Source organism: Ranitomeya variabilis, chromosome 1 (genome assembly GCF_051348905.1).
Source record: "Ranitomeya variabilis isolate aRanVar5 chromosome 1, aRanVar5.hap1, whole genome shotgun sequence".
Classification (NCBI taxonomy): Eukaryota; Metazoa; Chordata; class Amphibia; order Anura; family Dendrobatidae; genus Ranitomeya; species Ranitomeya variabilis.
In genome coordinates this window covers 259,383,777-259,396,992 of record NC_135232.1, presented here as the reverse complement: position 1 = coordinate 259,396,992, position 13,216 = coordinate 259,383,777, and the positions used below count along the sequence as shown (strand labels likewise).

Below are 13,216 nucleotides of genomic sequence, written 5' to 3'. Positions count from 1 at the left end.
GTTCCAATACTTTTTTTCTACATATTTCATTTTTAAAGGGGCTAATTGTGTGGGTTAAATTATTTTATATTTTCATAGATTTGATAACAGACATGCCAAGAATGGACCTTTCATCCAGCTATAGAGCATAAAATCTTCTGTGTACCTCATTTACATGATCTTATACCTTCACAAAAAGTTTTTATTCAATATTCAAAAAAAAGATGTTATGCACTATCCCTACGCCTGGACTGAAGTAGCATTTATGGATTTTAATTGGAGTGCTTTACATGAGCACCCAGGATTAACCCTATCTGTACCTGGTGAATTGGGTAATTTTTGTGGGTTCTTTTCATAAACAGAGTCAAATATATTACATATTTATATACATGTAGAATGTCAGGATGGGGTGAAATAGAAGGTGGGAATGAGGAGATTCTCCGCAAGATGCCTAGTGGCAATAAATACTGGTCATAAAATCTTCTAATGACTATGTTTTTTTCCACAGGCAAAACCTGCTCTCTTGGCAGTAAAGAATCTGCTTACAAAAAGTCGGTTTTGCAGAGTTTTTGCTGCGTTTTTATTGCTACTTTTTGATGTCTCTTGTGCATGTTGATAAAGTTTAGTGGGCACAAAAAAAGCATGATTTAACTTTCTTAGGTTTTGCACCAAAAACGGATATCTACATTTTTTTGCACTAGCAATTGTTTCCTATGGGTGAAAAAAAATGCAGCAAATATGCAGAAAAAAAACGCTGAAATAAGTGACATACAGTTTGCAAAAATGCAGCAGTTTTCAAAATCGGTCAGAAAAATAAAACCAATGTGTGTGCATGAGATTTATGAAATCTCAGACGTTCTTGATTCTGAGGTAAAATCTGTAGTCAGTGATGACAGACTTTCCCTTACTGAGATAGGAGATGGTGGCTGCTACTGATAGGATTCTATGTAGAAGGGGGGGGGAGTGGAGGAGCCACTTATTCTGATAACATATATAACAAAGTTGCTTTTTTCACATGTACGATTGATTTATGGAATAAAAATAAAATGACGGTTACACTTTAAAAATATCAGTCACAGAAACATGGAAAATCTTTCTGAGGCTCAACCATAAACTTTAATTGTACAGTGTTTCTCACCTTGATTTTTGTCCACTAGCGGAAGAGTGCTGTCATCAAATCCAGACTTTCCATTACCCTTTGATCCCTTTGGAAGCGTTGATGTGGCAGACTAAAGTATTTATATAGAAGCAAAGACGTAAAAAGTAAACTTTATTATTAAGACTGAAGACTAAAAACAAAATGGATATAAAAGTCATTTTTTTCTTGGATTCGTAGATTAACTGTTTATTTAGCGCAGTCAATTATTTCATAAGGAGACGGTATGAGACTGCTCTGGTGCTCCTGACTCCATCCCTTCCCACCCTTCAAAAAAAAAAATCAGATCGGGTGGGTTGAAATTCAATTTTCCTGACAGGAGACAAGATGGTCAGTTGGACTGTCCTAGTCTCTATATATATTATATTATTGGGAGCCCTCTTGAAATTGGCACAAAAAAAAAACAACTTTTGTTTCATTTTTTTATCTTTAGAAAAAAAATCAAATGTAAATTGCCCTTTTCTACATTTATATATGATATCCTATGTAAAAATAGGAGCTCTCTCCTGTTCCTGCAGCCCGTCAGCTCCCCACCTCCTCCTTCACATTGGCGGAAATCAGGAATAGGGTATGGTGGGGGGGCATTTTACCAGGAAGTGTCTTAAACTGCACTGAAGAAATAGTGACCTGGATCTCATAGGATCGATTAACTGACTCAAAGTTTGTATGTTCTTCCCGTGTTTGCGTGGGTTTCCTCCGGGTACTCCGGTTTCTTCCCACACTCCAAAAACATACTAATAGTGAAATTAGATTGTGATCCCCAGTGGGCACACTGCCGACAATGTCTGCAAAACACTGCGGAAATAATGGTGATGTATAAGTGAGTAAAATAAATAAATAAACCAAACGCATGAATAGCAGAAACTTGGGAGGCCACAGGAGCACGTTTCAACTGCAACCACTGAAAAGAAAATAAACGGCTTCATATTGGACATTAGCTAAAAGTCCAAACGTTTATTAACACATGATGAGAGTCATGGTTTCAGACCATTGCTAAGAACTATTGAGCTCACCAACGGTTATTCTGTGCGTTGCTCACTGTCCCTTAATATGTATTGATAAACTTTTGGAATTTTATCCTAATGTTGCTGAAAAGGCAAGTTATTTTCTATTTTTTTTCACTTTGAAAACTAAGCTACATAAGCAGCAATATCATGGGTTAAATTGTGAAATGGAAATGACCGCTGCAGGCACATGCGACTACAGTGGCAATTCTAGGTTCACTTTGAAGATTAAAATCCCCAACTTCAAAATTAACTTTACTGCTGTAGCTGCGATTCAGGTGGAGATATGGCGAATAGCAGGCAGGACATATCTCATACTGCTTTGGCGACTGATTTGCCAGCCTGCATGGATATATACGTTACATCCTTGGCAGGGAAGGGTTAAAGAGGTCATCTTTAACTAGAACCTGTCGGATTCCCCATGCCCTCCAACCCAGCACCATTTATTAATGTATCAGTACATTTCCTGCCTAACATTTTTAGGTTAAAATTAGGTTTAAAAATTTTTTTTCTATGCTAATTAGTCCTTTGATTAGTCTATGGGGCGTTAGTTGCCTCGGACTAGTCCATGTTATCATGCCCCTGATAATTTACTGGAGCTGTTGTAAATCACCAGCCCCTAGGTGTACGGTGTTCCGGCTTCAGAGGCGCAGTCCGCATAACTGGAAGCCATCTTCTGAACTTCCGGTCATGCGCAGTGTGGTTCTGAAGCCGGGAAGCGTACACCCGTCTGCAGAGATGCTGCCGAAATGAGCGGCGAGCATGCGCGAGATTTGCAGGGTCTGGCGATGAAGACCGCTTCTACAAATTATGTTATCACGCCCAAAGGTGTGTGATAACATGGAAAGAGGGCCGACTAGTCTGGGGCAACTAACGCCTCATCAACTGGTCAAAGCCCTAATTAGCATAGAAAACAGGGAAAATATAAATGTTTTTCAAACCTAATTTTCACCTAAAAAAGTTATACATGGCTGGTTAAGCAGGGAATTTACTAATACATAAGTGAATGGTGCTAGGTTGGAGGGCAAGGGGGACCTGACAAATTTCCTTTAATGCAATGGGTCCAACAAATAAACCATAACACTTTTGTCCCCAGTTTGAATAAAGTGACAGTGCCCTGCAGCCCCATTCCGTTTTTATTGGGCTGCCAGAGATAGACGAATACAAAAAAGGCGATTAGTAGAGATATCCAGGGTGACACTGCCCACTGATAGCTCGGTGAAAACTGCTTGTTGCCAGGATGCCCCTTTAAATCTAAAATCCCAACAGTTTCAGAAAAATGGAGTATACAAAACTATAATGTGTAGAAAGGGTCTGACATAACAGATCATTTTGTAAATCAGCATATTTCTGTAACAGTAAGGGTTGTTCTAGCAACATCATACTAGCAAGATGACTGTTAAAGTACCAGTTTGATCATGCCAATATTTTAAAGTGTTACTTTAGTATATTTGAACTCCGTTCTTAAATTACAAACAGGAGCAGATCATCAAGAAAAATGTTTACCTGGAAGTTTGCCTTGTTCCATCCTTCTTTCTGAAGAGCGCTGCGGAGTTCCTTATAGCTCCAGATCATTTGTAGGACATGGGAGGCAGCTTTCACCTCTCTTGGACACTGACTGAGTAATATAGCAGAAGATTCAAGACGTCATTATTGTTTTCACCACCAAACTGCAAACATAGCTATATAATGACAGGCATAGAAACCAAAGGGCCCCTGTGCAAGAGCAATATATGGGCCCTTCGCAGTCAAATAGCTCATCATAATGCACAGTTCCATCTGCTTCTGGAGGTGTTAGTGGACCCTCTTACCTTTTGTGCACAGGTAACAGCAATTAAATGTTCGCCCCTGTGGCTTATACTGTTCTGTACAAATATACTATTTTTATTCCCAAAAGAAGAAAAAACTAATAATATAAGAAGCTTTGCATTATGATACGAAGCCTTTCAGAACAGAAAGTTCTCAGTATGCCATGCTACAGATGCAGTGGAGCTGCCGCCTGGTCAGTTTCTACAAAACTGCCACCAATTATTAATACATTTTGACTACTTGAATCCGAGTCAAGGCTGTTACAAAATCTTCTCCGAATCTACAATACTAATGATCAGAACTAAATGTCATTTATTAATTCTACTTTAGAATCTTATATTTGCTCACAGAGACGCAAAACATAATAGGCTTTTAATGAATGTTTGGGGGCATGCTTTAAAAGTTATGGACATCTTTGACATGAAAACATTTTTTTTTATTATGCTAGTGCATTACCTAACGGCATATCCCCTGATATGCAGCTTCCAGCCTGATCCATATTTCAGATTTTACACTTGCAGGAGTGTCTCTCCCAGTAATTTGGGCTTCAAGTGACGTATGAGCGTATACAAGGTACAGTTGTATTTATCAGCACAGCTTCTATACTGAACTTATTTCCTCTTCATGTGCTCTCCACCTTTTCTAAAGCTAAAGTTTTGTCTGCCTTCGCTGAGGCCAACTTTACTCATCTGCTTTTCTCATGTCTGGGTTTATCTTTAGTTACCTGGATTTATTTATAGTTATAAGTTTTTCAATTCCCTGTGTCTGGATGAGGGAACGGGCATTTTCAGAGCTGTCTGTGACAATTTCATGGATAGTGTTCAGGACAGCAACCACAGTGTCTTCTTCCAGATTCTTAGCAGGACGCTGTTGCCCTCCAGGCAAGTTTCGGACCAGCTGTCCCATGGCATAATTTCCTAAAGGAAAAAAATAAAATAAAGCAAGCCACTTGATTTAGGTCAAAAGGTCATATACCGTACTTAGTCATAACATCTCATGCAATGTGCCAATGAGACAATCCTTCACGGCTTTCAATATGAATATTTACCTACTCTAAAAATATGGATTTCAAGACTATTCCCTTCTCTGAGCTATTCTCTTATTTATATTTTCGAGCCTTGGCTTCCCTTACGTTGCTTGGAAACCTGGCATCTACCTTTTTATGTGATGTGAATGTAATGCACAGAAAAAAGAAAAATGCTCTACATCAATCTAGAGCTGAAAATGTTTGCCTCCATTCAGTTCTGCAGCTACATAACAGTGCAGTCGCCGAATAACCTTACAGAAATCATAGACGTGAAGTATATAGAATGATATAGTACATTTTTCTCTATGAGATGGTATAATAGAAGGCAGACAGAGGCTTTCGAAAGTGTTCACCCCCTTGGCTTTTTATCTATTTTGTTACACTACCACCTGCGTGTTTAAATATTTTTCTAATCCGATTTGTGTATCATCTATCAGCACTAAATAGTGTGATCAAATAACTAAAATTTGGCATGTGAATATTTATTCACCCCTTTTGCTATGAAGCCCCTAACAATTTCTGTTGCAAGTAATTACCTTCATAAGTCACATGCTTAGTGAAAGGAAGTCCACCTGTGTGCAATCTAAGTGTCACATGGTATGTCAGTATATACACATCCTTTTCTGAAAGGCCACACCACCATTAAGCAAGAGGGACCACAAACCAACAATGCCATGAAGACCAAGGAGATCTCCAAACAAGTCAGAGACAAACTTGTCGAGTACACTGTGTGCAGAATTAGGCAAGTTGTATTTTGATCACATGATACTTTTTATACATGTTGTCCTACTCCAAGCTGTTCAGGTTTGAGAGCCAACTACCAATTAAGTAAATCAGGTGATGTGCATCTCTGTAATGAGGAGGGGAGTTGTCTAATGACATCAAAACCCTATATAAGGTGTGCTTAATTATTAGGCAACTTCCTTTCCTTTGGCAAAATGGGTCAGAAGAGAGATTTGACGGGCTCTGAAAAGTCCAAAATTGTGAGATGTCTTGCAGAGGGATTCAGCAGTCTTGAAATTGCCAAACTTTTGAAGCGTGATCACCGAACAATCAAGCGTTTCATGGCAAATAGCCAACAGGGTCGCAAGAAGTGTGTTGGGCAAAAAAAGGCACAAAAATAACTGCCCATGAATTGAGGAAAATCAAACGGAAAGCTACCAAGATGCCATTTGCCACCAGTTTTGCCATATTTTAGAGCTGCATCGTTACTGGAGTAACCAAAAGCACAAGGTGTGCGATACTCAGGGACATGGCCAAGGTAAGGAAGGATGAAAAACGACCACCTTTGAACAAGAAACCTAAGATAAAATGTCAAGACTGGGCCAAGAAATATCTTAAGACTGACTTTTCAAAGGTTTTATGGACTGATGAAATGAGAATGACTCTTGATGGGTCAGATGGATGGGCCAGAGGCTGGATCAGTAAAGGGCAGAGAGCTCCACTCCAACTCAGACGCCAGCAAGGTGGAGGTGGGGTACTGGTATGGGTTGGAATCATCAAAGATGAACTTGTGGGACCTTTTCGGGTTGAGGATGGAGTGAAGATCAACTCCCAGACCTACTGCCAGTTTCTGGAAGACTACTTCTTCAAGCAGTGGTACAGGAAGAAGTCGGTATCGTTCAAGAAAAACATGATTCTCATGCAGGACAATGCTCCATTACATGCCTCCAACTACTCCACAGCGTGGCTGGTCAGTAAAGGTCTCAAAGAAGAAAAAATAATGACATGTCCCCCTTGTTCACCTGATCTGAACCCCATAGAGAACCTGTTGTCCCTCATAAAATGTGAGATCTACAGGGAGGGAAAACAGTGCACCTCTTGGAACAGTGTCTGGGAGGCTGTGGTGGCTGCTGCACGCAATGTTGGTCGTAAACAGATCAAGCAACTGACAGATGGAAGGCTGTTGAGTGTCATCATAAAGAAAGGTGGCTATATTGGTCACTAATTTTTTTGGGGTTTTGTTTTTGCATGTCAGAAATGTTTATTTCTAAATTTTGTGCATTTAAATAGGTTTACCTGGTGAAAATAAACAAGTGAGATGGAAATATTTGGTTTTTATTAAAGGGAACCTGTCACCCTCAAAATCGAGGGTGAGGTAAGCCCACTGGCATCAGGGGCTTATCTACAGCATTCTGGAATGCTGTAGATAAGCCCCAGATGTATCCTGAAAGATGAGAAAAAGAGGTTAGATTATACTCACCTGGGCGGGCAGTCCGATCCGATGGGCGTCGCGGTCTGGCGCCTCCTATCTTCATCAGATGACGCCCTCTTCTGGTCTTCATGCTGCGGCTCCGGCACAGGCGTACTTTGTCTGCCCTGTTGAGGGCAGAGCAAAGTACTGCAGTGAGCAGGTGCTGGCCCTCTCTGACCTTTCCCGGCACCTGCGCACTGCAGTACTTTGCTCTGCCCTCAACAGGGCAGACAAAGTACGCCTGCGCCGGAGCCGCAGCGTGAAGACCAGAAGAGGGCATCATCTGATGAAGACAGGAGGCGCCGGATCGGACCGCGATGCCCATCGGACCGGACCGCCCAGGTGAGTATAATCTAACCTCTTTTTCTCATCTTTTAGGATACATCGGGGGCTTACCTCACCCTTCGATTTTGGGGGGTGACAGGTTCCCTTTAAGTTGCCGAATAATTCTGCACAGTAATAGTTACCTGCACAAACAGATATCCTCCTAAGATAGCCAAATCTAAAAAAAACCCACTCCAACTTCCAAAAATATTAAGCATAGATATTTATAAGATTCTTTTGGGTTGATTGAGAACATAGTTGTTGATCAATAATAAAAATAATCCTCTAAAATACAACTTGCCTAATAATTCTGCACACAGTGTAGTACAAGTCAGGGTTTGGTTATAAAAAAAAAATCTCAATTTCTGATGATCTTCGGAGTATCATCAAATGCATTATCATCGAATGGAAAGAACATGGTACCACAACAAAACTTCTCACCCCGTGCAAGTAGGGCATTAATCAGAGAGGCAGCACAGAGACTAAAGGTAACTCTGAAGGAGCTGCAGAAATCCCAAGCCGAGACTGGAGTATCTGTCCGTACGACAACAATAAACCATACACTCCATAGAGGTGGCCTTCATGGAAGAGCGGACAAAAAAAAAACAAAACCTTTAACTTACACACAAAAATTGTAATGCTTGTTATGAGCATTACAATTTTGTGTGTAAGTTAAAGGTTTTTTTTTCTTGCGAGACTTCCCAAATGCATGGCAGAAGGTGCTGTGATCAGATGAGACCAAAATTGAACTTTTTGGCCACAAAAGGTAAACACTATGTCTGGTGCCAAACCAACACAGCTCATCACCCCAAGAACACCATCCCCATAATGAAACATGGTGGTGGTGGCAGCATCATGCTGTCGGGAAGTTGTTTTGGCAGCAAGGAGAGGGAAAATGGTCTGAGTTGAGGGGGAAATGGTGTGAAATACAGGCATATTCTTGAGCAAAACCTATTTCAGTCTGTCAGTGATTTGAGACTGGGACAGGGGTTTACCTTCCAACAAGACAATGACCCAAAGCATACTCGAGTGGTTTAAGGGGAAACGTGTAAATGTTCTGGAGTGGCCAAGTCAAAGCCCAGACCTTAATACAGTGGAGAATCTGATTGCTGTTCACCAGAGGAAACCATCTAACTTGAAGGAGCTGGAGCAGTTTTACCCTTGAGGAATGGGCAAAAATCCCAGAGGAAAACTCAGATTTATCCAAAGCTAGTTGTAGCTCTAATTGCTGCCAAAGGAGGCTCTACAAAAGTACAGGACTTGAGGGGGGTAAATAGTTATGCGCACTGAAGTTTTAAGTAACTTTGACCTATTTGTTTATTGATGCACAATAAATTCACAATAAAAAGAAAACCAAATGTTCACAGTTGTACGTATGTTTTTTACAACTGATGCAAACCCTAACTAAAAAACAAAACAAAAACAAAAAAAAGTTAAATCCCAGGTTATGAGGCAACAAAACAGAAAAAAATGCCAAGGGGACGCGGGCTTGTGAATACTTTCACAAGCCACTGTATATCGCTATATCTATATGCGATAAATTATGCATGTGGATATATATTCCACTGCCTAACCGACATTTTAATAGCTTATCATACTATGCATATTAAAATAAAATCTGTCAGTAGGATGAACCCTCTTAAACGGTTTATATGGGCATTCAGGTCACAGGACCTGAAAAAAATAATACCTTGATATCTGCGATCCGATATCTTATTCCAAAGAAATCCACATTTTTCTTATATGTAAATAAGCTGTTCAGTGCTATGGCCTGATACTGATCTGCATGAGAATCTGTCTCCAGAAATTATTATAAAGAAAAGGTATGTTACAAGCATGATGTTTGATGGCCGCTCTCTTTGACTGGTCTTCGGATCGCCCAACCTGAGCATGACAGCTTCATAGAAATACATGCTTTCACGCTCGGTTCAGGAGAGCCAATGGCCAGTCCGAAGATCGCATTGGCAGTCTGTCTGTAGCTTAACTGACACATTTGCAGGTGTCCTCTCACCGCTTAATTTTCCATCTCACAGGTAGTGTTGCAATACAGCAGAGCTGCGAGAGCTGCAGCTGCTAAGATGTTTGTTATGATACAAAGTTAAGTTCTCCTGCTCTGGGTTAGTTACCGTGTATACTAGAGTATAAGCCGAGAATTTCAGCCCATTTTTTTAGGCTGAAATTGGCCCTCTCGGCTTAAACTCGAGTCATTCCCAGGGGTCGGCAGGGGAGGGGGAGCGGCAGCTGTCTCATCATACTCCCCTGCTCCTGGCGCGGTCCCTGGTTCTCCGGCGCTGACAGCTTCTTCCTGTATTGAGCAGTCACATGGTACCGCTCATTACAGTAATAAATATGGACCCAACTCCACTCCCATAGGGGTGGAGCCGCATATTCATTACTGTAATGAGCGGTACGATGTGACCGCTCAATACAGGAAGAAGCTGTCAGCGCCCGGAGAAGCAGGGACTGCGCCAGGAGCAGTGCGCGATATTCACCTGGCCGCATTCCACTGCTTCATCTTCCTCTGCAGTGACGCTCAGGTCAGAGGGAGTGATGACGCGATTAGTGTGCGCGCCGCCCTCTGCCTGAACGTCAGTGTAGAGGAAGATGGAGCGGCGCCCAGCGGTGGACTAAAGCAAGTGCCGGGGGCCTGAGCGACGAGAGGCGAGTATAATATATATATATATATATATATATATATATATATATATATATATATATATATATATATATATATATATATATATATATATATATATATATATAATTTCTAGTCGCAGCAATAGCATATGGGGCAAATGGATCTATGGGGCATCTTACGGAGCCATAATCAGCATTTGTGGAGCATTGTATGGTGCAAATATCTGTATGGAGTATCTTATGCAGGACCGGCGTTAGGGGCAGGCAGACTAGGCAGCTGCCTGGGGCCCCCCCTCCCCCAGGGGCCCCCAGCAAGTGGCAAGTCACGCAGCCGCTATGGGGCCCCTGTAAGGCAGGGGGGCCCGCCTGCCACCAGCGCAGACTCCCCCGCCGCATTGAACTATACCGGCGTCTGCCGGTACAGTTCAAAGCAATGATAGAGGAGAGAGCGTCACCTGATGCTCCCTCTCCCATCATTCCCCGCTCTGCTTCTGACACAGCGGGTGCGCGTCATCGCTGTTCTATATACTACTGTGTGGGCTGTGCTATATACTACTGTGTGGGCTGTGCTATATACTACTATGTGGGCTGTGCTATATACTATGAGGGTATATTATATTCTATGGGGGAGGCTGTGTTATATACTAAGTGGCTGTGTTATATATTTGGGAGGTACATTATATACTATGGGGGGCTGCATTATATACTGTGACGGAGCTTTATTAGATTTTATGAGGGATGATTGCATCATACGCTTTGATGGGGTTACATTATATTCTATGAGGGGGCTACATTATACTCTGTGGGGTGGTGGCTGCATTATACTCTGTGGGGTGGTGGCTGCATTATACTCTGTGGGGTGGTGGCTGCATTATACTCTGTGGGGTGGTGGCTGCATTATACTCTGTGGGGTGGTGGCTGCATTATACTCTGTGGGGTGGTGGCTGCATTATACTATATGTGGTGGTGGCTGCATTATACTATATGTGGGCTGAATTATACTGTATCGAGGACTATGGGGAATACATTATACTATATGAAGAACTATGGGGTGCATTATACTATGGGAAGCGGATTGTACTACATGGATGACTATAGTGGTGCACTACATGAAGCACTGTGAGGAGAATATTATGCTATATGGAGGACTGAGGAGTATATTTTAATATATGGAGGACTATGAGGAGTGTATTATACTATATGGAGGACTATGGGGCACATTATATTATATGGAGGACTATGGGGTGTGCATTTTACAATATGGAGGACTGTGGTGCACATTATAATATATGGAGTAGTATGGGGTGTATTATACTAAACAAGCAATATGCTGCATATTCATTGGGTGATTGGATTGTTTATGCTGGAATAAAAATCATTGTTCTCAGCAGGACATCGCCGGTGTAAACTGTAGATGTGCTGATAACATGATACTGTATGGTGATCTGTTAGTGATCGTTCTGTCCCCATCATTCTTTCTCAGACGGTGGAAAGAGGCCTGGAAACAAGCTTCCAACGACTTCAGTATTGTCGATCACACTCGTTTAGCGGCCTGAGATCAGCACATGTAAATACAACCGAAATGCTTCTGTGTGATGTGCAATATGTTAGCATTTGGGGCCCCATTTTAAACTTTGCCTAGGGCACCACTTTGCCTAAAACCGGCCCTGATCTTATGGGGTCATAATCAGCATTTGTGCAGCATTGTATGGGGCAAATGTCTGTATGGAGCATCTTATAGGGCCATAATCAGCATTTGTGCAGCATTGTATGGGGCAAATGTCTGTATGGAGCATCTTATGGGGCCATAATCAGCATTTGTGCAGCACTGTATGGGGCAAATATCTGTATGGAGCATCTTATAGGGCCATAATCAGCATTTGTGCAGCATTGTATGGGGCAAATGTCTGTATGGAGCAGCTTATGGGGTCATAATCAACATTTTAATATGGAGCATCTTATTTGGCCCATCATGAACTGTATGGAGCGTTATATGGGGCTTCTGATTCAATATGGATATACAAAAACATGTAACCTACTGATGTCTCAATTAATTTTACTTTTATTGGTATCTATTTTTATTTTTGACATTTACCGGTAGCTGCTGCATTTTCCACCCTAGGCTTATACTCGAGTCATTAAGTTTTCCCAGTTTTTTTGTGGCAAAATTAGGGGGGGTTGGCTTATACTCGGGTCGGCTTATACTCGGGTATATACGGTACTTGTTTCACACTGGTAACTCCGACTTTCATCTAAAATAAGCTTGGGAGACAGATTCTCATGCAAATCACCATGCAGCCCATAGCCCTGAACAGCCTATTTACATATAAAAAAAAATGTGGATTTCTCTCAGATCAGATATCAAAGTATCATTTTATTCAGCTTTCTATGATCTACATGCCCATATGGACAGCTTTGTAGGGTTGATCCTACTGACAGATTCCCTTTAAAGGGAACTATCACCCCGTTTTTTTCGGTATGAGATAAAAATACTGTTAAATAGGGCCTGAGCTGTGCATTACAATAGTGTAGTTTGTGGACCCCGATTCCCCACCTATGCTGCCGAAATACGTTACCAAAGTAGTCATTTTCGCCTGTCAATCAGGCTGGTCAGGTCGGATGGGCGTGGCTTCTTCCCCCAGATATTGCGTAGTTTTCCGTTGGTGGCGTAGTGGTGTGCGCATGTCCAAGGTCCCCAATCCTGCACGGGGGGGTGAAAATAGCAGCGATGTCCGTTATTCCATTGGTGGTCGGTGGGCGCGGCCATCTTCCTTTGGCCGCGCGTGCGCAGAAGCGGCGCTCTGCTGGCCGCGGCTTCAGGAAAATGGCCGCCGCGATCTCCATCTGCGCACGCGCGGCATCCCGCGGCCATTTTCCTGAAGCCGCGGCCAGCAGAGCGCCGCTTCTGCGCACGCGCGGCCAAAGGAAGATGGCCGCGCCCACCGACCACCAATGGAATAACGGACATCGCTGCTATTTTCACCCTCCCCGTGCAGGATTGGGGACCTTGGACATGCGCACACCACTACGCCACCAACGGAAAACTACGCAATATCTGGGGGAAGAAGCCACGCCCATCCGACCTG

At 42.3% G+C, this 13,216-nt stretch overlaps 1 protein-coding gene across 3 annotated transcripts in view; it reads right to left on the bottom strand.

The window, feature by feature from the left end:
* The window catches only part of ARVCF (ARVCF delta catenin family member), a 1,196,801-nt gene that overhangs the window by 17,493 nt on the left and 1,166,092 nt on the right, over positions 1-13,216 (bottom strand). For all 3 annotated transcript variants that reach the window (XM_077293391.1, XM_077293392.1, XM_077293393.1), the window contains 3 exons: positions 4,673-4,865; positions 3,646-3,757; positions 1,118-1,208 (listed from right to left, as the gene is read on the bottom strand). In XM_077293391.1, coding sequence (XP_077149506.1) covers positions 1,118-1,208; positions 3,646-3,757; positions 4,673-4,865 — 396 coding nt within the window. The remainder of the gene's footprint in view (positions 1-1,117; positions 1,209-3,645; positions 3,758-4,672; positions 4,866-13,216) is intronic.